General features: G+C 47.9%; 1 protein-coding gene across 4 annotated transcripts in view; it reads right to left on the bottom strand.

Moving 5' to 3' along the window:
- The window catches only part of cnp (2',3'-cyclic-nucleotide 3'-phosphodiesterase), a 30,375-nt gene extending 21,657 nt beyond the window's left edge, over positions 1-8,718 (bottom strand). The window contains exon 1 of one of the 4 annotated variants that reach the window (XM_043674948.2): positions 8,596-8,718. In XM_043674948.2, coding sequence (XP_043530883.2) covers positions 8,596-8,619 — 24 coding nt within the window. In that variant the 5' untranslated portion in view covers positions 8,620-8,718. Of the gene's footprint in view, positions 1-254; positions 369-753; positions 786-1,756; positions 1,867-8,595 lie in introns of those variants that run through there. The other 3 variants (XM_043674946.2, XM_043674950.2, XM_043674949.2) reach the window with 3 other exon arrangements.
- Positions 8,719-14,246: the final 5,528 nt, after the last annotated feature.

The following is a 14,246-nucleotide window of genomic DNA, read 5'->3' as shown; positions in this document are numbered from 1 at the left end:
AGTAGACTAGCCAACTTTAAGGGCATTTAAATGGTCATTGGATAAACATATGGATGAAAATTTAATAGTGTAGGTTAGGTGGGCTTCAGATTGGTTTCACAGGTCGGTGCAACATCGAGGGCCGAATGGGTCTGTACTGCACTGGAACATTCCATGTTCTATATCTCCCCAGTTGTTCTTCACAAAGGGGTCAGGGCAGTATTCATTATGATGCCTGTTATTCTCAGTAAATCATGCAATGTAGAAATGCATACCTTCAAAGCCATCTTTAAGAGCACCAGGTCTCTGTCAAAGCTCCATATTTCTTGTCTTTACCTGGAATGTTTGCTGGAGAAAGTATCTAACCACAGTGTAACCTTCCATTGCTGCAGGTCTGTTGGCAAACCGTGCGCGACTGACAGTTTGCAGGATTACTCAAGGGTAGAGGCAGGCTGTGAACCATAACTTACAGAGTACCTTACGTCCATTGGCAGCTGCTACAAGACAACAAGTCTACCCAACGAGATGGTACATCTTTAGCAGCTGGACAAAGTACAGTTGCAACAGTAAAACCTCAAAATTAATACTGGATTAAGCTTCAACTTTGTGAGCCCCTTGCGATTTGTACAGAACTTCTCAAATGCTTTAGTTCCAAGACGCCACCTTTGGTTTTACAAAACTTTCATGAATTCCCTGTGGTACAAATAAAGTTTCTTTGGCGTAAAAATTAGTTGCACAATTAAACAGATTTATACTTATGAACATTTTACTCACTTAATGCGAACGTTGTTGCCGGTCTATCTTTCCGAATTACTCTGTCACCACACCTCCTTCCTGTATCAAGAACCTCCTCCAGCCCCTATAATCCTCCGAGATTTCTACCCTCCTCCAATTCTGGCCACCCATGCGTTCTGAGTTTTTAACACTCTACCTTTGATGTCACCGGCTTTGTCTGTCAGATCCAAATATCTCCCCCACTTCTCTACCTTTCTCAACTCCTTTAATACCTATCTCTGCAACAAATAAGAACATATGGATGAATTAGGAGCCAAAACAGGCCATTCTACCCCTCAAATCTGCTCCCACCTGTACTCACCCACCTACCCCTAACACCCTTTGATTCCCTTGTCTATCAAGAATCTATCTAACTCAGCCTTAAAACTATTCATTGACCCTGACTCCACTGTGCTCTGGGCAATCGAATTCCACAGACTAATGACAGAAACATAGAGAATAGGAGAAGCAGTTGGCCATTCAGCCCTTGAAGCCTGTTCTGCAATTTGATATGATCATGGCTGACCATCCAACTCAGTCCCCTGTTCCTGCTCTCTCCCCACACCCTTTGATCCCTTTAGCCCTCAGACAGTGCCTAAGATCTGGTTACTCCTTCAAATATTTCCCTATGTGACACAGTATGAAATGTTTTGTTTGATAATGCTTCTGAAAAGTGCCTTTGGGATTTTTTTTTACTTAAGTTCAGAGCTGCTATTTGAAAGCAAGTTGTTGTTGCAGTTGTTGGCATTTGGTGACGTTTGTTGATTCAATGATAATCAGCAAGCACCAGAAACAGGCAAAACCACTGCTTTAAACCAGCTGTGAATTATTCAGTAAATGCTATATTCTTTTTCCAGACATTTTACAGTTAGTTTGCAATTGTAAAATTCCACTGGACTGATTCACAACATTTTAAAAAATTCATTTGCCAATGGACCTTCGTTGTCAAGGACAGCATTTACTGTCCATCCTTAATTCCCTTGAATTACACACAATCTCTCACCTCCATAAATAGCAGCCTGTTTCTTAGCTCCATCTCCTTCTTCAATTCTGAAAGCTTCTTGTCAATAAAATTTAAATTCTGTTGAATTGTTTCGAGTTTACTCTCCATTTTTGCTCAGGGTCTTTTTCTGTTATTCCTCGAGATCCCTGGTTAAACACTGTTCCTTCAATCCGTCGTCCCCAATTAATCAGGTTTTCTGGCTAATCCACTTCTACAAAATCCCCTCAATGGGAAATCTCCTCTGACCTATGACCTCCAAAGGAGCACCTCAATCGTCAACACTGGAAGGCCAGGTTTACAGAATTTATGTGTTTATGTTAACTATTACCTTATTTCTTTATTTTTCTACTTATTCTATGAAGATAATGCTTAACTTCTTTAATTCTGTCTCTTTTATGGCCTTGTATCTTTATTTTTGTATCTAGGTACCTTTGTACCTAAGATGGTGCCATGTGTGACGACATTATACACCTTTCACTGTATTCCTGTACTTGAGTACGTGACAATAAAATCTAAAATTGGCACGGTGGCTCAGTGGCTAGCACTGTTGCCTCACAGTGCCAGGGACCCGGGTTCAATTCCCATCTCGGGCAACTGTCTGTATGGAGTTTGCACATTCTCCCCGTGTCTGTGTGGGTTTGCTCCAGTTTCCTCCCACTGTCACAGAGATGTGTAGATTGGGTGAATTGGCTGTGCTAAATTGCCCGTAGTGTTAGGTGCATTAGTTCGGGGTAAATATAGAGGAATGGGTCTGGGTGGGTTGCTCTTTGGAGAGTCGGTGTGGGCCAAAGGGCCTGTTTTCACACTGGAGGGAATCTAATCTAAAAGAGGCATTTGCTCAAAACGTGTTCATTCGGGTGAACGTTTTGACGTATTTCTGACAATATGTTTTGGTGATCTGCTTTTAGCTTTCTCACAGACCCCCTAGCTGGGTACAGAGTCTCAGTTGAGGAACCCACGCTAGGTCAGAGTAAGGCCTATTGTTTCATTATTTGGGTTTATACCCTCAACTTGGGAAAACAAAGGCTTTGAGATCTAAAAATAGACTGGGACTTTTTTTCACTGGAGTGTAGGAGGTTGACTTTATTGAGGTTTCTAAAATCATGAGTGCCATCAATAAAGTAAATAGCTAAGGGTCTTTCCCCTAGGGTGGGAGAGTTCAAAACTGGGGGGTATATTTTTAAGGTGAGAGGAGAAAGATTTAAAAAGGACATGAGGGCAACGCCTTTACACAGAGACTAGTTTGTGTGAGAAATGAACTACCAGAGGAAATGATAGATACAGGTACAGTTACAACATTTAACAGGCATTTGTATAAGTACATGAACAGGGAAGGTTTGGAAAGACAGCAGCCAAGGGCAGACAGATGGGACTATTTTAATTTGGGATTATGGTCAGCATAGACTGGTTGGACCGAAGAGTCTGTTTCTGTGCTGTATGATGTTATGATTCTAAGTCCTTTCTCATTCCAGCTGGTAACAAACTTATTATAGAGGTTCACAGCAGCAGCATTAAAATGCTTAGTAATGTCAACTAAAGCCTCCCTGCTCCCTCAGTTCCACATTAAACACTCATTGGCATTAATCCATCGGGGGGGGGGAGGGGGCTCCTCACCCCATACCATCAACCTGTCCTGGCAAAATTCTATCAATGAATCCGACAGATCAGGCCAGATCCTGTGGTATGGGGAACGGCGATGGACTGAACTCAAATTGCTGTTGCATTTCAGGTGCCAACACCTGTTGCGTATTTCCAGGAGGGTTCAGATGTCTGAGACACTGTGCAAATGTCTCTTAAACTGATTTCAGTGTCAGAGACTTGGTGCTATTTAGATTAGATTATTTACAGTGTGGAAACAGGCCCTTCGGCCCAACAAGTCCACACCGACCCTCCCAAGAGCAACCCACCCAGATCCATTCCCCTACATTTACCCCTTCACCTCACACTCCGGGCAATTTAGCACCTAACCTGCACATCTTTGGAATGTGGGAGGAAACTGGAGCACGCGGAGGAAACCCACGCAGACATGGGGAGAATATGCAAACTCCACAAAGACTGAAGCAGGAATTGAACCTGGGTCTCTGGAGCTGTGAGGCAGCAGTGCTAACCACTGTGCCACCCCATCTATTATTGGAAAATTGTTCATCAGTTTCATCTCAGGTGTAACACACAGGTTAATGGTGTCAATCACCCCAACTCTCACCACCCCACCCAACCCCTCCAATTACATAGTCTAATCCAACTACATCTGCCCATACCCCATCCTAACCCCTGGATCTGACTGCCCCCAACTCCTCCCTCGCACCAAGGCACCCTCAACTCCTCCCCCTACTACACTCTTCCAACTCTGACTCCCCTCAAGTATTGTTCCCCCCACCCTGACTTCCCCAATACTCCTCCCCCACCCTGACTGACTCCCAACTATTCCTACACACCATGACCTAACACACCAATTCCTCAACCCAACTACTCCATCCCCACTGAGTCCCCCCAACTACTTCCCCCATGCTAACCTGACTCGCCCCAACCCTGACTATCTCCTGACCGTATTATGTCCCCTGACTCCAGACTGACCTGGCTAACTCAACCTAATCTCTGTGAGCCAAACACTTCCCCAGCCAATTACCCCTTCAATCCAACAGCCACACCCCTGACCTGACCCCCTCCCCCTACCAAGATCACCCAGTTCCCAACTGTGCCTCCAATTAGAGTAACCCTCCAACACAACTATCACCAACAATTCTCCCCTCCCCCATTGTGAGTACCTCCCTGACCAGGAGGGACCACATTAACTCAATGAACCACACACTCCTCATCCACTGCTCTTCTCCCAACAGAATTTAACCTGACACCCACCTCCTCGATCGGATTGGACCTGACAACCCACTCCCATCATTCAGTCGCACCCATTTACTCACTCGCACCCCCACTCCCATCATTCACTCACACCCATTTACTCACTCGCACCCCCACTCCCATCATTCACTCACTCGCACCCCCACTCCCATCATTCACTCACACCCATTTACTCACTTGCACCCCCACTCCCATCATTCAGTCACACCCATTTACTCACTCGCACCCCCACTCCCATCATTCACTCACACCCATTTACTCACTCGCACCCCCACTCCCATCATTCACTCACACCCATTTACTCACTCGCACCCCCACTCCCATCATTCAGTCACACCCATTTACACACTCGCACCCCCACTCCCATCATTCAGTCGCACCCATTTACTCACTCGCACCCCCACTCCCATCATTCAGTCGCACCCATTTACTCACTCGCACCCCCACTCCCATCATTCAGTCGCACCCATTTACTCACTCGCACCCCCACTCCCATCATTCAGTCGCACCCATTTACTCACTCGCACCCCCACTCCCATCATTCAGTCGCACCCATTTACTCACTCGCACCCCCACTCCCATCATTCAGTCACACCCATTTACTCACTCGCACCCCCACTCCCATCATTCAGTCGCACCCATTTACTCACTCGCACCCCCACTCCCATCATTCAGTCGCACCCATTTACTCACTCGCACACCCACTCCCATCATTCAGTCGCACCCATTTACTCACTCGCACCCCCACTCCCATCATTCAGTCGCACCCATTTACTCACTCGCACCCCCACTCCCATCATTCAGTCGCACCCATTTACTCACTCGCACCCCCACTCCCATCATTCAGTCGCACCCATTTACTCACTCGCACCCCCACTCCCATCATTCAGTCACACCCATTTACTCACTCGCACCCCCACTCCCATCATTCAGTCACACCCATTTACTCACTCGCACCCCCACTCCCATCATTCAGTCACACCCTGTTTACTCACCCACACCCCCACTCCCATCATTCAGTCACACCCATTTACTCACTCGCACCCCCACTCCCATCATTCAGTCACACCCATTTACTCACTCGCACCCCCACTCCCATCATTCAGTCACACCCATTTACTCACTCGCACCCCCACTCCCATCATTCACTCACACCCATTTACTCACTCGCACCCCCACTCCCATCATTCAGTCACACCCATTTACTCACTCGCACCCCCACTCCCATCATTCACTCACACCCATTTACTCACTCGCACCCCCACTCCCATCATTCACTCACACCCATTTACTCACTCGCACCCCCACTCCCATCATTCACTCACACCCATTTACTTACTCCCACCCCCACTCCCATCATTCACTCACACCCATTTACTTACTCCCACCCCCACTCCCATCATTCACTCACACCCATTTACTTACTCACACACCCACTCCCATCATTCACTCACCCACTCCCATCACTGACTGACTCACTCACCCACCCACTCCCATCACTCACTCACCCACCCACTCCCATCACTCACTCACTCACTCATCCACCTATTTACTTACTCACTCACTCACTTATTTACTCATCCACTCACTGAAAGGTTCAGACCTTTCAAACATGCCTGAATTCAGCAAGTTTGGTTTTTGAGAAAAAGGGGAAGTGTGGATTGTGCTTTTGCTCATCAACCACCAACACAGCTGGTAAGAGTCTATGTTGATCAATGGTGCACACCCAGCAATGGAACTGGCCCAATAACTGTCTACTAACTCATTGCTATTTGTGGCATCTTACTGCGTGTAACCATGTTTCTGACATTACAATGGGATTGGCTGTTGGGAAGGTCCTAAACAGAAGGTCAGTGATAGATGCACACCCTACCAGCCTCAGCCTCCCTGAGAGTGAACCCATAGAAAGGGACTGGGCTGGATGGAGCCTCCAGCCATACACTCAGATCCTGCATTGACCAGCTCGAGGGCGTACTCCCAGACATCTCAAACCTCTCCTTACTCCAATTTGAAGTTCTCATCACCTTTAAGAAGACCATTATCACCCTGGTGCCAAAGAAAGATCAGGCTGTGTGCTCTAATGATGACCACCTGGTAGCTCTTGCATCCATCATTATGAAGTACTTCGAGAGGTTAGTAATGGCACACATCAACTCCGGCCTCCCAGACTGCCTTGATCCACTAGTATTCCCTTACCATCACAATAGGACACCATCTCCCTGGTTCTGCTCTCATCCCCAGAACATCTAGATAACAAGGACACCAATGTCAGACTTATTGACTTTAGTTCTGTCTTCAACATCATAATTCCAACCATATTCATCTCCAAGACCTAGGTCTCTGCTCCCAACTCTGTACCTGGATTCTTGTCATCCTGACCCATAGACTGTAATCAGTGAGGATGTGGAACAATACCTCCTTGACCGTAATCCTCAACGCTGGTGCCTCACAGGGCTGCGTACTAAGCCCCCTAGCAAACTCCTTGTACTCTCACGTCTGTATGACCAATTTCTGTTTTAACTCCATTTATAAATTTGTTGATGACACCACTGCAGTGAGTCAGATCTCAAACAACGATGAGATGGAGTACAGGAAAGAGATAGAGAGGCAAGTGACCTGGTGTAAAAACAACAATCTCTCCAACTCTGTCACCAAAATGAAGGAGCTGGTCAAAGCAGCGTGGAGGACACACCCCTGACTGTACCAATGGTGCTGAGGTGGAGATGGTCTGAGAGTTTCAAGTTCCCTGGAGTAAGTATCATCAACCACCTTGCTGGTCCATCCACATCGACACTACAGTCAAGAAAGCACACTGATGTCTCTACTTCCTCAGAAGGCTAAGGAAATTCGGCATGTCCACGATGGCTCTTACCAATTTTCGTAGATGCACCACAGAAAGCGTCCTATCCGGATGCACCACAGCTTGGTACTGCAACTGTCCTGCCTGAGACCGCAAGAAATTACAGAGAGTTGTGGGAACACAGCTCAGTCCATCACAAAAACCAGCCTTCCATCCACTAACTCCACCTACACTTCCTGCTGCCTCAGGAAATCAGGCAACATGATCAAAGATGAAAATGTGTTGCTGGAAAAGCGCAGCCGGTCAGGCAGCATCCAGGGAACAGGAGAATCGACGTTTCGGGCATAAACCCTGAAGAAGGGCTTATGCCTGAAACGTCGATTCTCCTGTTCCCTGGATGCTGCCTGACCGGCTGCGCTTTTCCAGCAACACATTTTCGGCTCTGATCTCCAGCATCTGCAGACCTCACTTTCACCCCAACATGATCAAAGACCCTTCCAACCCCAGTCATACACTCTTCCACCCTCTTCCCTCAGGCAGAAGATACAGCAGTTCAAAAACGTGAACCAACAAATTTAAGAACATCTTCTTCCCCTGCTGTTTTCAGACTGATGTTCGGACCTCTCCTATATTAGAGTTATCTCCATCTTCTCTGTAGGTGTAACGCTATATTCTGCATATGGTATTACAGCTAGAGAGAAGGAGCATTCTGCTCTATTACCCCTGATGATACTTATGTAAGGCACGGTTTGACTGGTTCGCACTCAAACCAATACGTTTGACTTTTAATCGTCTCTCGGTACATGTGACAATAACAGCTCAAATCAAAATGAGGTTGTAGAAGGCGCTATCCAAATGCACCTGGAAGATCATAAACATGAGATGATAATGCGTGTTTCTCTCTCCACAGATACTGCCGGACCTGCAGTCTCTTTCCAGTTGTTTTCGGTGAAGACTTTTGGGGATTTTGCATTGGCCACAAATACAATTTTGGATTCAGTGGGGAGCTGTTCAGCTTGATAAGCTGCACCAACTATGTTTTGTTTAAAAACACTAACAGTAAATGAGAGAAGGAGGAGAGCTCCCCGCGGTGGGCTTGTGGGTTTTACCCCAACACCGATGTGCTGGCGCTAGGATAGCGCAGCATTTTCCTGGGCGTTAGCGGATTGCACTCCGCACTCACCAGTCGCACGAATCCCGTCCGCATCCCCCGCTCGGACCCGAGCCCAGCTCCACATCAACAGCCAAGGCGCTGGGCACAGCAAGACTCCACACCGAAACCGAAACTAACCTGCGCGTCCCCGACAGCCCAGAGTCTGCCTCTCCCACACACGGGCACGGCGCGCGGCTCCGAGACAAAGGAACGTGCGCGTACCCGAGCCACAGACCGAGAGAGACTCTCCCTCAGGGTGACCCTCCCTCAGGGTGTCCCTCCCTCAGGGAGACCCTCCGTCACTGTCCCCTCCCTCAGGGTGACCCTCCCTCACTGTCCCCTCCCTCAGGGTGACTCTCCCTCACTGTCCCCTCCCTCAGGGTGACCCTCCCTCAGGGTGTCCCTCCCTCAGGGAGACCCTCCGTCACTGTCCCCTCCCTCAGGGTGACCCTCCCTCACTGTCCCCTCCCTCAGGGTGACTCTCCCTCACTGTCCCCTCCCTCAGGGTGACCCTCCCTCAGGGTGACCCTCCGTCACTGTCCCCTCCCTCAGGGTGACCCTCCCTCAGGGTGACCCTCCGTCACTGTCCCCTCCCTCAGGGTGACCCTCCGTCACTGTCCCCTCCCTCAGGGTGTCCCTCCCTCACTGTCCCCTACCTCACTGTCCCCTACCTCAGGGTGACTCTCCCTCACTGTCCCCTCCCTCAGGGTGTCCCTCCCTCACTGTTCCCTCCCTCACTGTCCCCTCCCTCAGGGTGACCCTCCGTACCCTGTTCCCTCCCTCACTGTCCCCTCCCTCAGGGTGACCCTCCGTCACTGTCCCCTCCCTCAGGGTGACCCTCCCTCACTGTCCCCTCCCTCAGGGTGACCCTCCGTCACTGTTCCCTCCCTCACTGTCCCCTCCCTCAGGGTGACCCTCCCTCACTGTCCCCTCCCTCAGGGTGACCCTCCCTCAGGGTGACCCTCCCTCAGGGTGACCCTCCCTCACTGTCCCTCCCTCAGGGTGACCCTCCCTCACTGTCCCCTACCTCAGGGTGACTCTCCCTCACTGTCCCCTCCCTCAGGGTGTCCCTCCCTCACTGTCCCCTACCTCACTGTCCCCTACCTCAGGGTGACTCTCCCTCACTGTCCCCTCCCTCAGGGTGTCCCTCCCTCACTGTCCCCTACCTCCCTGTCCCCTACCTCAGGGTGACTCTCCCTCACTGTCCCCTCCCTCAGGGTGTCCCTCCCTCAGGGTGACCCTCCCTCACTGTTCCCTCCCTCACTGTCCCCTCCCTCACTGTCCCCTCCCTCAGAGAGACCCTCCGTCACTGTCCCCTCCCTCAGGGTGACCCTCCCTCACTGTCCCCTCCCTCAGGGTGACCCTCCCTCACTGTCCCCTCCCTCAGGGTGTCCCTCCCTCAGAGACTCTCCCTCACTGTCCCCTACCTCAGGGTGACTGTCCCCTAAATCAGGGTGTCCCTCCCTCGAGTGAACCTCCCTCACTGTCCTCTCCCTCAGGGTGACCCTTCCTCGAGTGAACCTCCCTCAGGATGTCCCTCCCTCACTGTCCCTCCCTCAGGATGTCCCTCCCTCATTTACTAAGTCAGCATGGTAACCAATGTGCCGACTTAGTTGCATCAGTTTGATAGAGCCATGTAGTTAGCATTATTCAGTGACTCCATACGAATGAGTTTCTGTCCCAGGAAAAGCTGTTACAAAAGGCAATGTTGGAGATTGTAAATTCCCTACAAGATTAAGCTGACCCTCGAAGCCTGACTGTCTCAAAAACAGTATGAACAGAAGTCTGAACTATTGTTTGATCCAAAACCTTCCAACATTGTCTCATGAACACTTATTCAATGTAGCCAATCAAGACAAATGGCTTGCATATGTGTCTGACCTGATTCAATTTGACAATCAGGAGTGTGGTGCTGGAAAAGCACAGCAGTTCAGGCAGCATCCAAGGAGCTTTGAAATCGACATTTCGGGCAAAAGCCCTTCATCAGGAATGAAGGCAGTGAGCCTGAAGCGTGGAGAGATAAGCTAGAGGAGGGTGGGGGTGGGGATCTATGCTACTTTCTCCCCACCCCCACCCTCCTCTAGCTTATCTCTCCACGCTTCAGGCTCACTGCCTTTATTCCTGATGAAGGGCTTTTGCCCGAAATGTCGATTTTGAAGCTCCTTGGATGCTGCCTGAACTGCTGTGCTCTTCCAGCACCACTGATCCAGAATCCCATCTAAAGACAGTCTACTTCCTCCCACACTCAGTGGGAGACTTCTGCCTGCACTAAGTGAGGTCTACTAGACAGCAAAGGGCTGGTCACTCTCAGACAACACAGAACAAAGGAGCCCCAGTGTGAGGATATGTGCAAACCCTCAAGGGAAGGGAAGGGTCCCACACTTGTAGATATGACTGCAAGTGGACAACCTTCACTCTACCTTTTCCTGCAATGTTTCAGCCTTGTTTCCAGCTCTTCCGGGTCCCACCCTTTTGGGAGCATTGGTGAGAGAAACAACTTGGAACGAACTTCTAACGCTGAGGTCAGTCTGTGCAATGTTCTCTCATCTTTCAAGGTCCATCCACAATGGACCTCATCCTAAGAGAGCTTTGCAGTAATTTCTGCAAGGTGTCAGTCCATAAAGACTCAGAAACAGAAATGGGAGATAACAAGATACACAAAAATAGAAATATAAGAATTAGGATGAGTAGTAGGCCATTTGGCCCCTTGAGCCTGCACCACCATTCAATTAAACATGGCTGATCTGATTATTCCACAGACCCCTTACCCCTGACAATTTTTCACCTTCGTGTTTATCAAAAAGCCATCCATTTTTTCCATTCAAATATTCAAAGACTCAGTTTCCATCGCCTTTTGAGAAAGAGAGTTCCAAATGTCTTCTTCGGGAAATAGAATTCTCATCAGCACTGTATTAAGCAGACAACATTTTGGGTGTGCACCCAAACAGCAGGAATGGTAATGCAGATCCGAATTGTACAAGTTCAGGTATGTTTCCACCAGGCAAGAAAATACCAGTGTACATTTGTGATACTGTGCGAACCCACCCTCCCTCCTCCAAGCCCCCACCCCCCCTTTTCAGTAGGCATCTGAGAATGCAGTCATGTTGTTTTGAGTATCACCCAGTAGGGACAATTAGAGAGGGAGCTTGCCTTGCACTGAGTTCCAAAGCTTGCCGACCATCTGCATTATCTATTTCCACTTCTGTCCCTACCTCACAGCAACTGCTCCTAAAGCTTTTGTGCCTCTCAGCTCAACTCCTCCAACACTTTACTCACCAAGATCTCTAGCTCCCAACTGTTGACTCATCCAAAGTTCAACGAACCCAACTGGCTTTCAATCCTCATTTACATAACTCACCGTTACAACACCCCCATCCCATCCATTCCATCCCAGATCAGTATCCTCTTCCATCCCCAGTTTTCCAATTGGCCCTTTCTAATTCTGGATGACAATATGTCCCTCCCATTGCTCAACAGCATATGGTGGGATCATATTCCAATGACCAGGAATTCTCTTTCTAGATTCTTGGTACCTCTTGCACCTTCAGAGAATTCAGCCTTTGTGTTTGGTGACATCATTTAATTCCTCCCTAATTGTTATTTGGTGTCCATTTATGATCTGTGATGTGATCTTTCAATACACTACTGGCATTCCTAATTCTGCAGCAACGTTTGCATCTTTCATGCTTAAGTACTTTTTACTATTTACATTTGTGTGGCTTATTACATTCCAAAGTAAACTAGTGATAGAACCTGTTCTCTTCCTGAGGGCAGGAACAGGGAATTTACCACCAGCTGCCAATCTACATATACTTCCCACATTCTCTACAACCACCACCACACTGATAAACAAGAATTTATTTCAACACAAGCACAAGAGCAACCCAACGTGACCCCCATTCTCATCTCCGTATTTTACATCCTGGCACCACCCATGGCAAGTTCATTCAAACTGACACAAAGAACAGAATGCTGTAGACTGTGTAAATCTGAAATACAGCAGTTTCTGTGGAGTTATAGATTGCTGACGTCTCTAACAAAAGGCCCTTGACCTGTAAGGTTAACTCTGTTTCTCTTAGAGTTGCTGCCAAATCTGCTGAGGATTTCCAGCACTTTCCGTTTCTCAATCATTTGGAATGTGCACAGTGTTGTTATCCTATTTGATCCTGAGGTTAGGTTTCAAAGTTCACGCCTACGAAACCATTTTAACACGTCCTCAGCAACGTTTTCCACGTTATCACCACACCTAGTCGTAGGAATTGAAGTCTGCCATTCGGCCCATTGAGTCTGTTCTGCCACTCAATGAGATCACGGGTGATCTGGAAATCCTCAACTCCACTTTCCTACATTTCACCATAATCCCTGATTCCCTTTCTGAGGAAAAGTCTAACATTCCTGATGAAGGACTTGAGCCCAAAACATCGAATCTCCTGCTCCTCAGATGCTGTCTGACTGACTGTGCTTTTCCAGCATCACATTCTTCAACGAAATTCTATCTCAGCCTGAGATATACTTCCTAACCCAGCTACAACAGCCCTCTACAGGGTAACAATTCCAGCCTTTCTGCCAGAGGTTGATGCTAAAGCCTTTGGAGGTGATAGTGATGTATTTTTAATGTCACTGCGCTAGTGCTGAATAGGCATTAACTAATGATGTTGGGCCATGGGTTCAAATCCCACAACAGCTGATGATAAATTGATAAAACACTGGAATTGAAGCTAGTCTCAGTATGGTGACTGTGAAACTATTGGATCATTGTATAAAAACCCACCTCATTCATTACTGTCTCTTAGAGAAGAAGATCTATCATCCTTACCTCATTTGGTAGACACAACTTCCAGACACTGCAATGAGGTTAACTTTTAGCTGGTCTCTGAACTGTCCAGTGACCCATTCAGTTCAGGGGCATCTAGAGATGAGTAACAGTGCACTTTTCACAGTGAGGCCCACATCCCAAGTAGGAATCTAACATTCTCCATGTGAATCTCAAAATCTCTGACAACACAGCCTGTCTGAAACCCCCACTGCCTCAATCCTTACCCATACTGAATCTTGCTCATTTACCCAGACCTCATAAGTCTTCTTTGGTTCCTAATGTGTCAACTTTGAAATCCCATCGCCTTACAGCCTAACCACAGCCTCTATTAAAATGTACAATTTGTTCTTGTAACCTTGAAAACTTGGAATTTCTGTGAACACTGATTGAGACTCAACTGGCACATTGTGTGCGATTCTGAGGATCGCGCTTTAACAAGGTTAAGAAAGTATTACAGAGACTGCAAGAACTATTGACGAGAATCATTCTGAGGATGAGGAGCTTCAGTCTTAGGATGGAATGGAGAGGTTTGAGAGGAGATTTAATAGAAGTTTTCAAAATCATGAGATGCCTGGCAGGATAAATAGGGAGAAACTGTTCCCATTCGTGGACCAGAGGACACCCGTTTTATTTAATGGCAAATTAATCCAAAGGTAACAATGAACTAAGATGAACACAGCGAGTGGCAGGGGTCTGAAATATACTGCCTGAGAGTGTAGTGGAATCAGGTTCCATATTTGTTTTCAAGTAGAAGTTGGATAGTTATCTGAACAGATAAAAATTGCAGGGCTGCGAGGAAGACTGGCTAGTAGGACGAGTTGAGTTGGTCTTGGAGTTACGCAGGGACTAGGAGACAGTGAGAACT

The sequence above is a fragment of the Chiloscyllium plagiosum genome, unplaced genomic scaffold (genome assembly GCF_037043375.1).
Source record: "Chiloscyllium plagiosum isolate Xiang-an unplaced genomic scaffold, Cpla_swu_hap1 HiC_scaffold_32, whole genome shotgun sequence".
Lineage (NCBI taxonomy): Eukaryota > Metazoa > Chordata > Chondrichthyes > Orectolobiformes > Hemiscylliidae > Chiloscyllium > Chiloscyllium plagiosum.
This window is presented reverse-complemented; position numbering and strand designations above follow the sequence as displayed.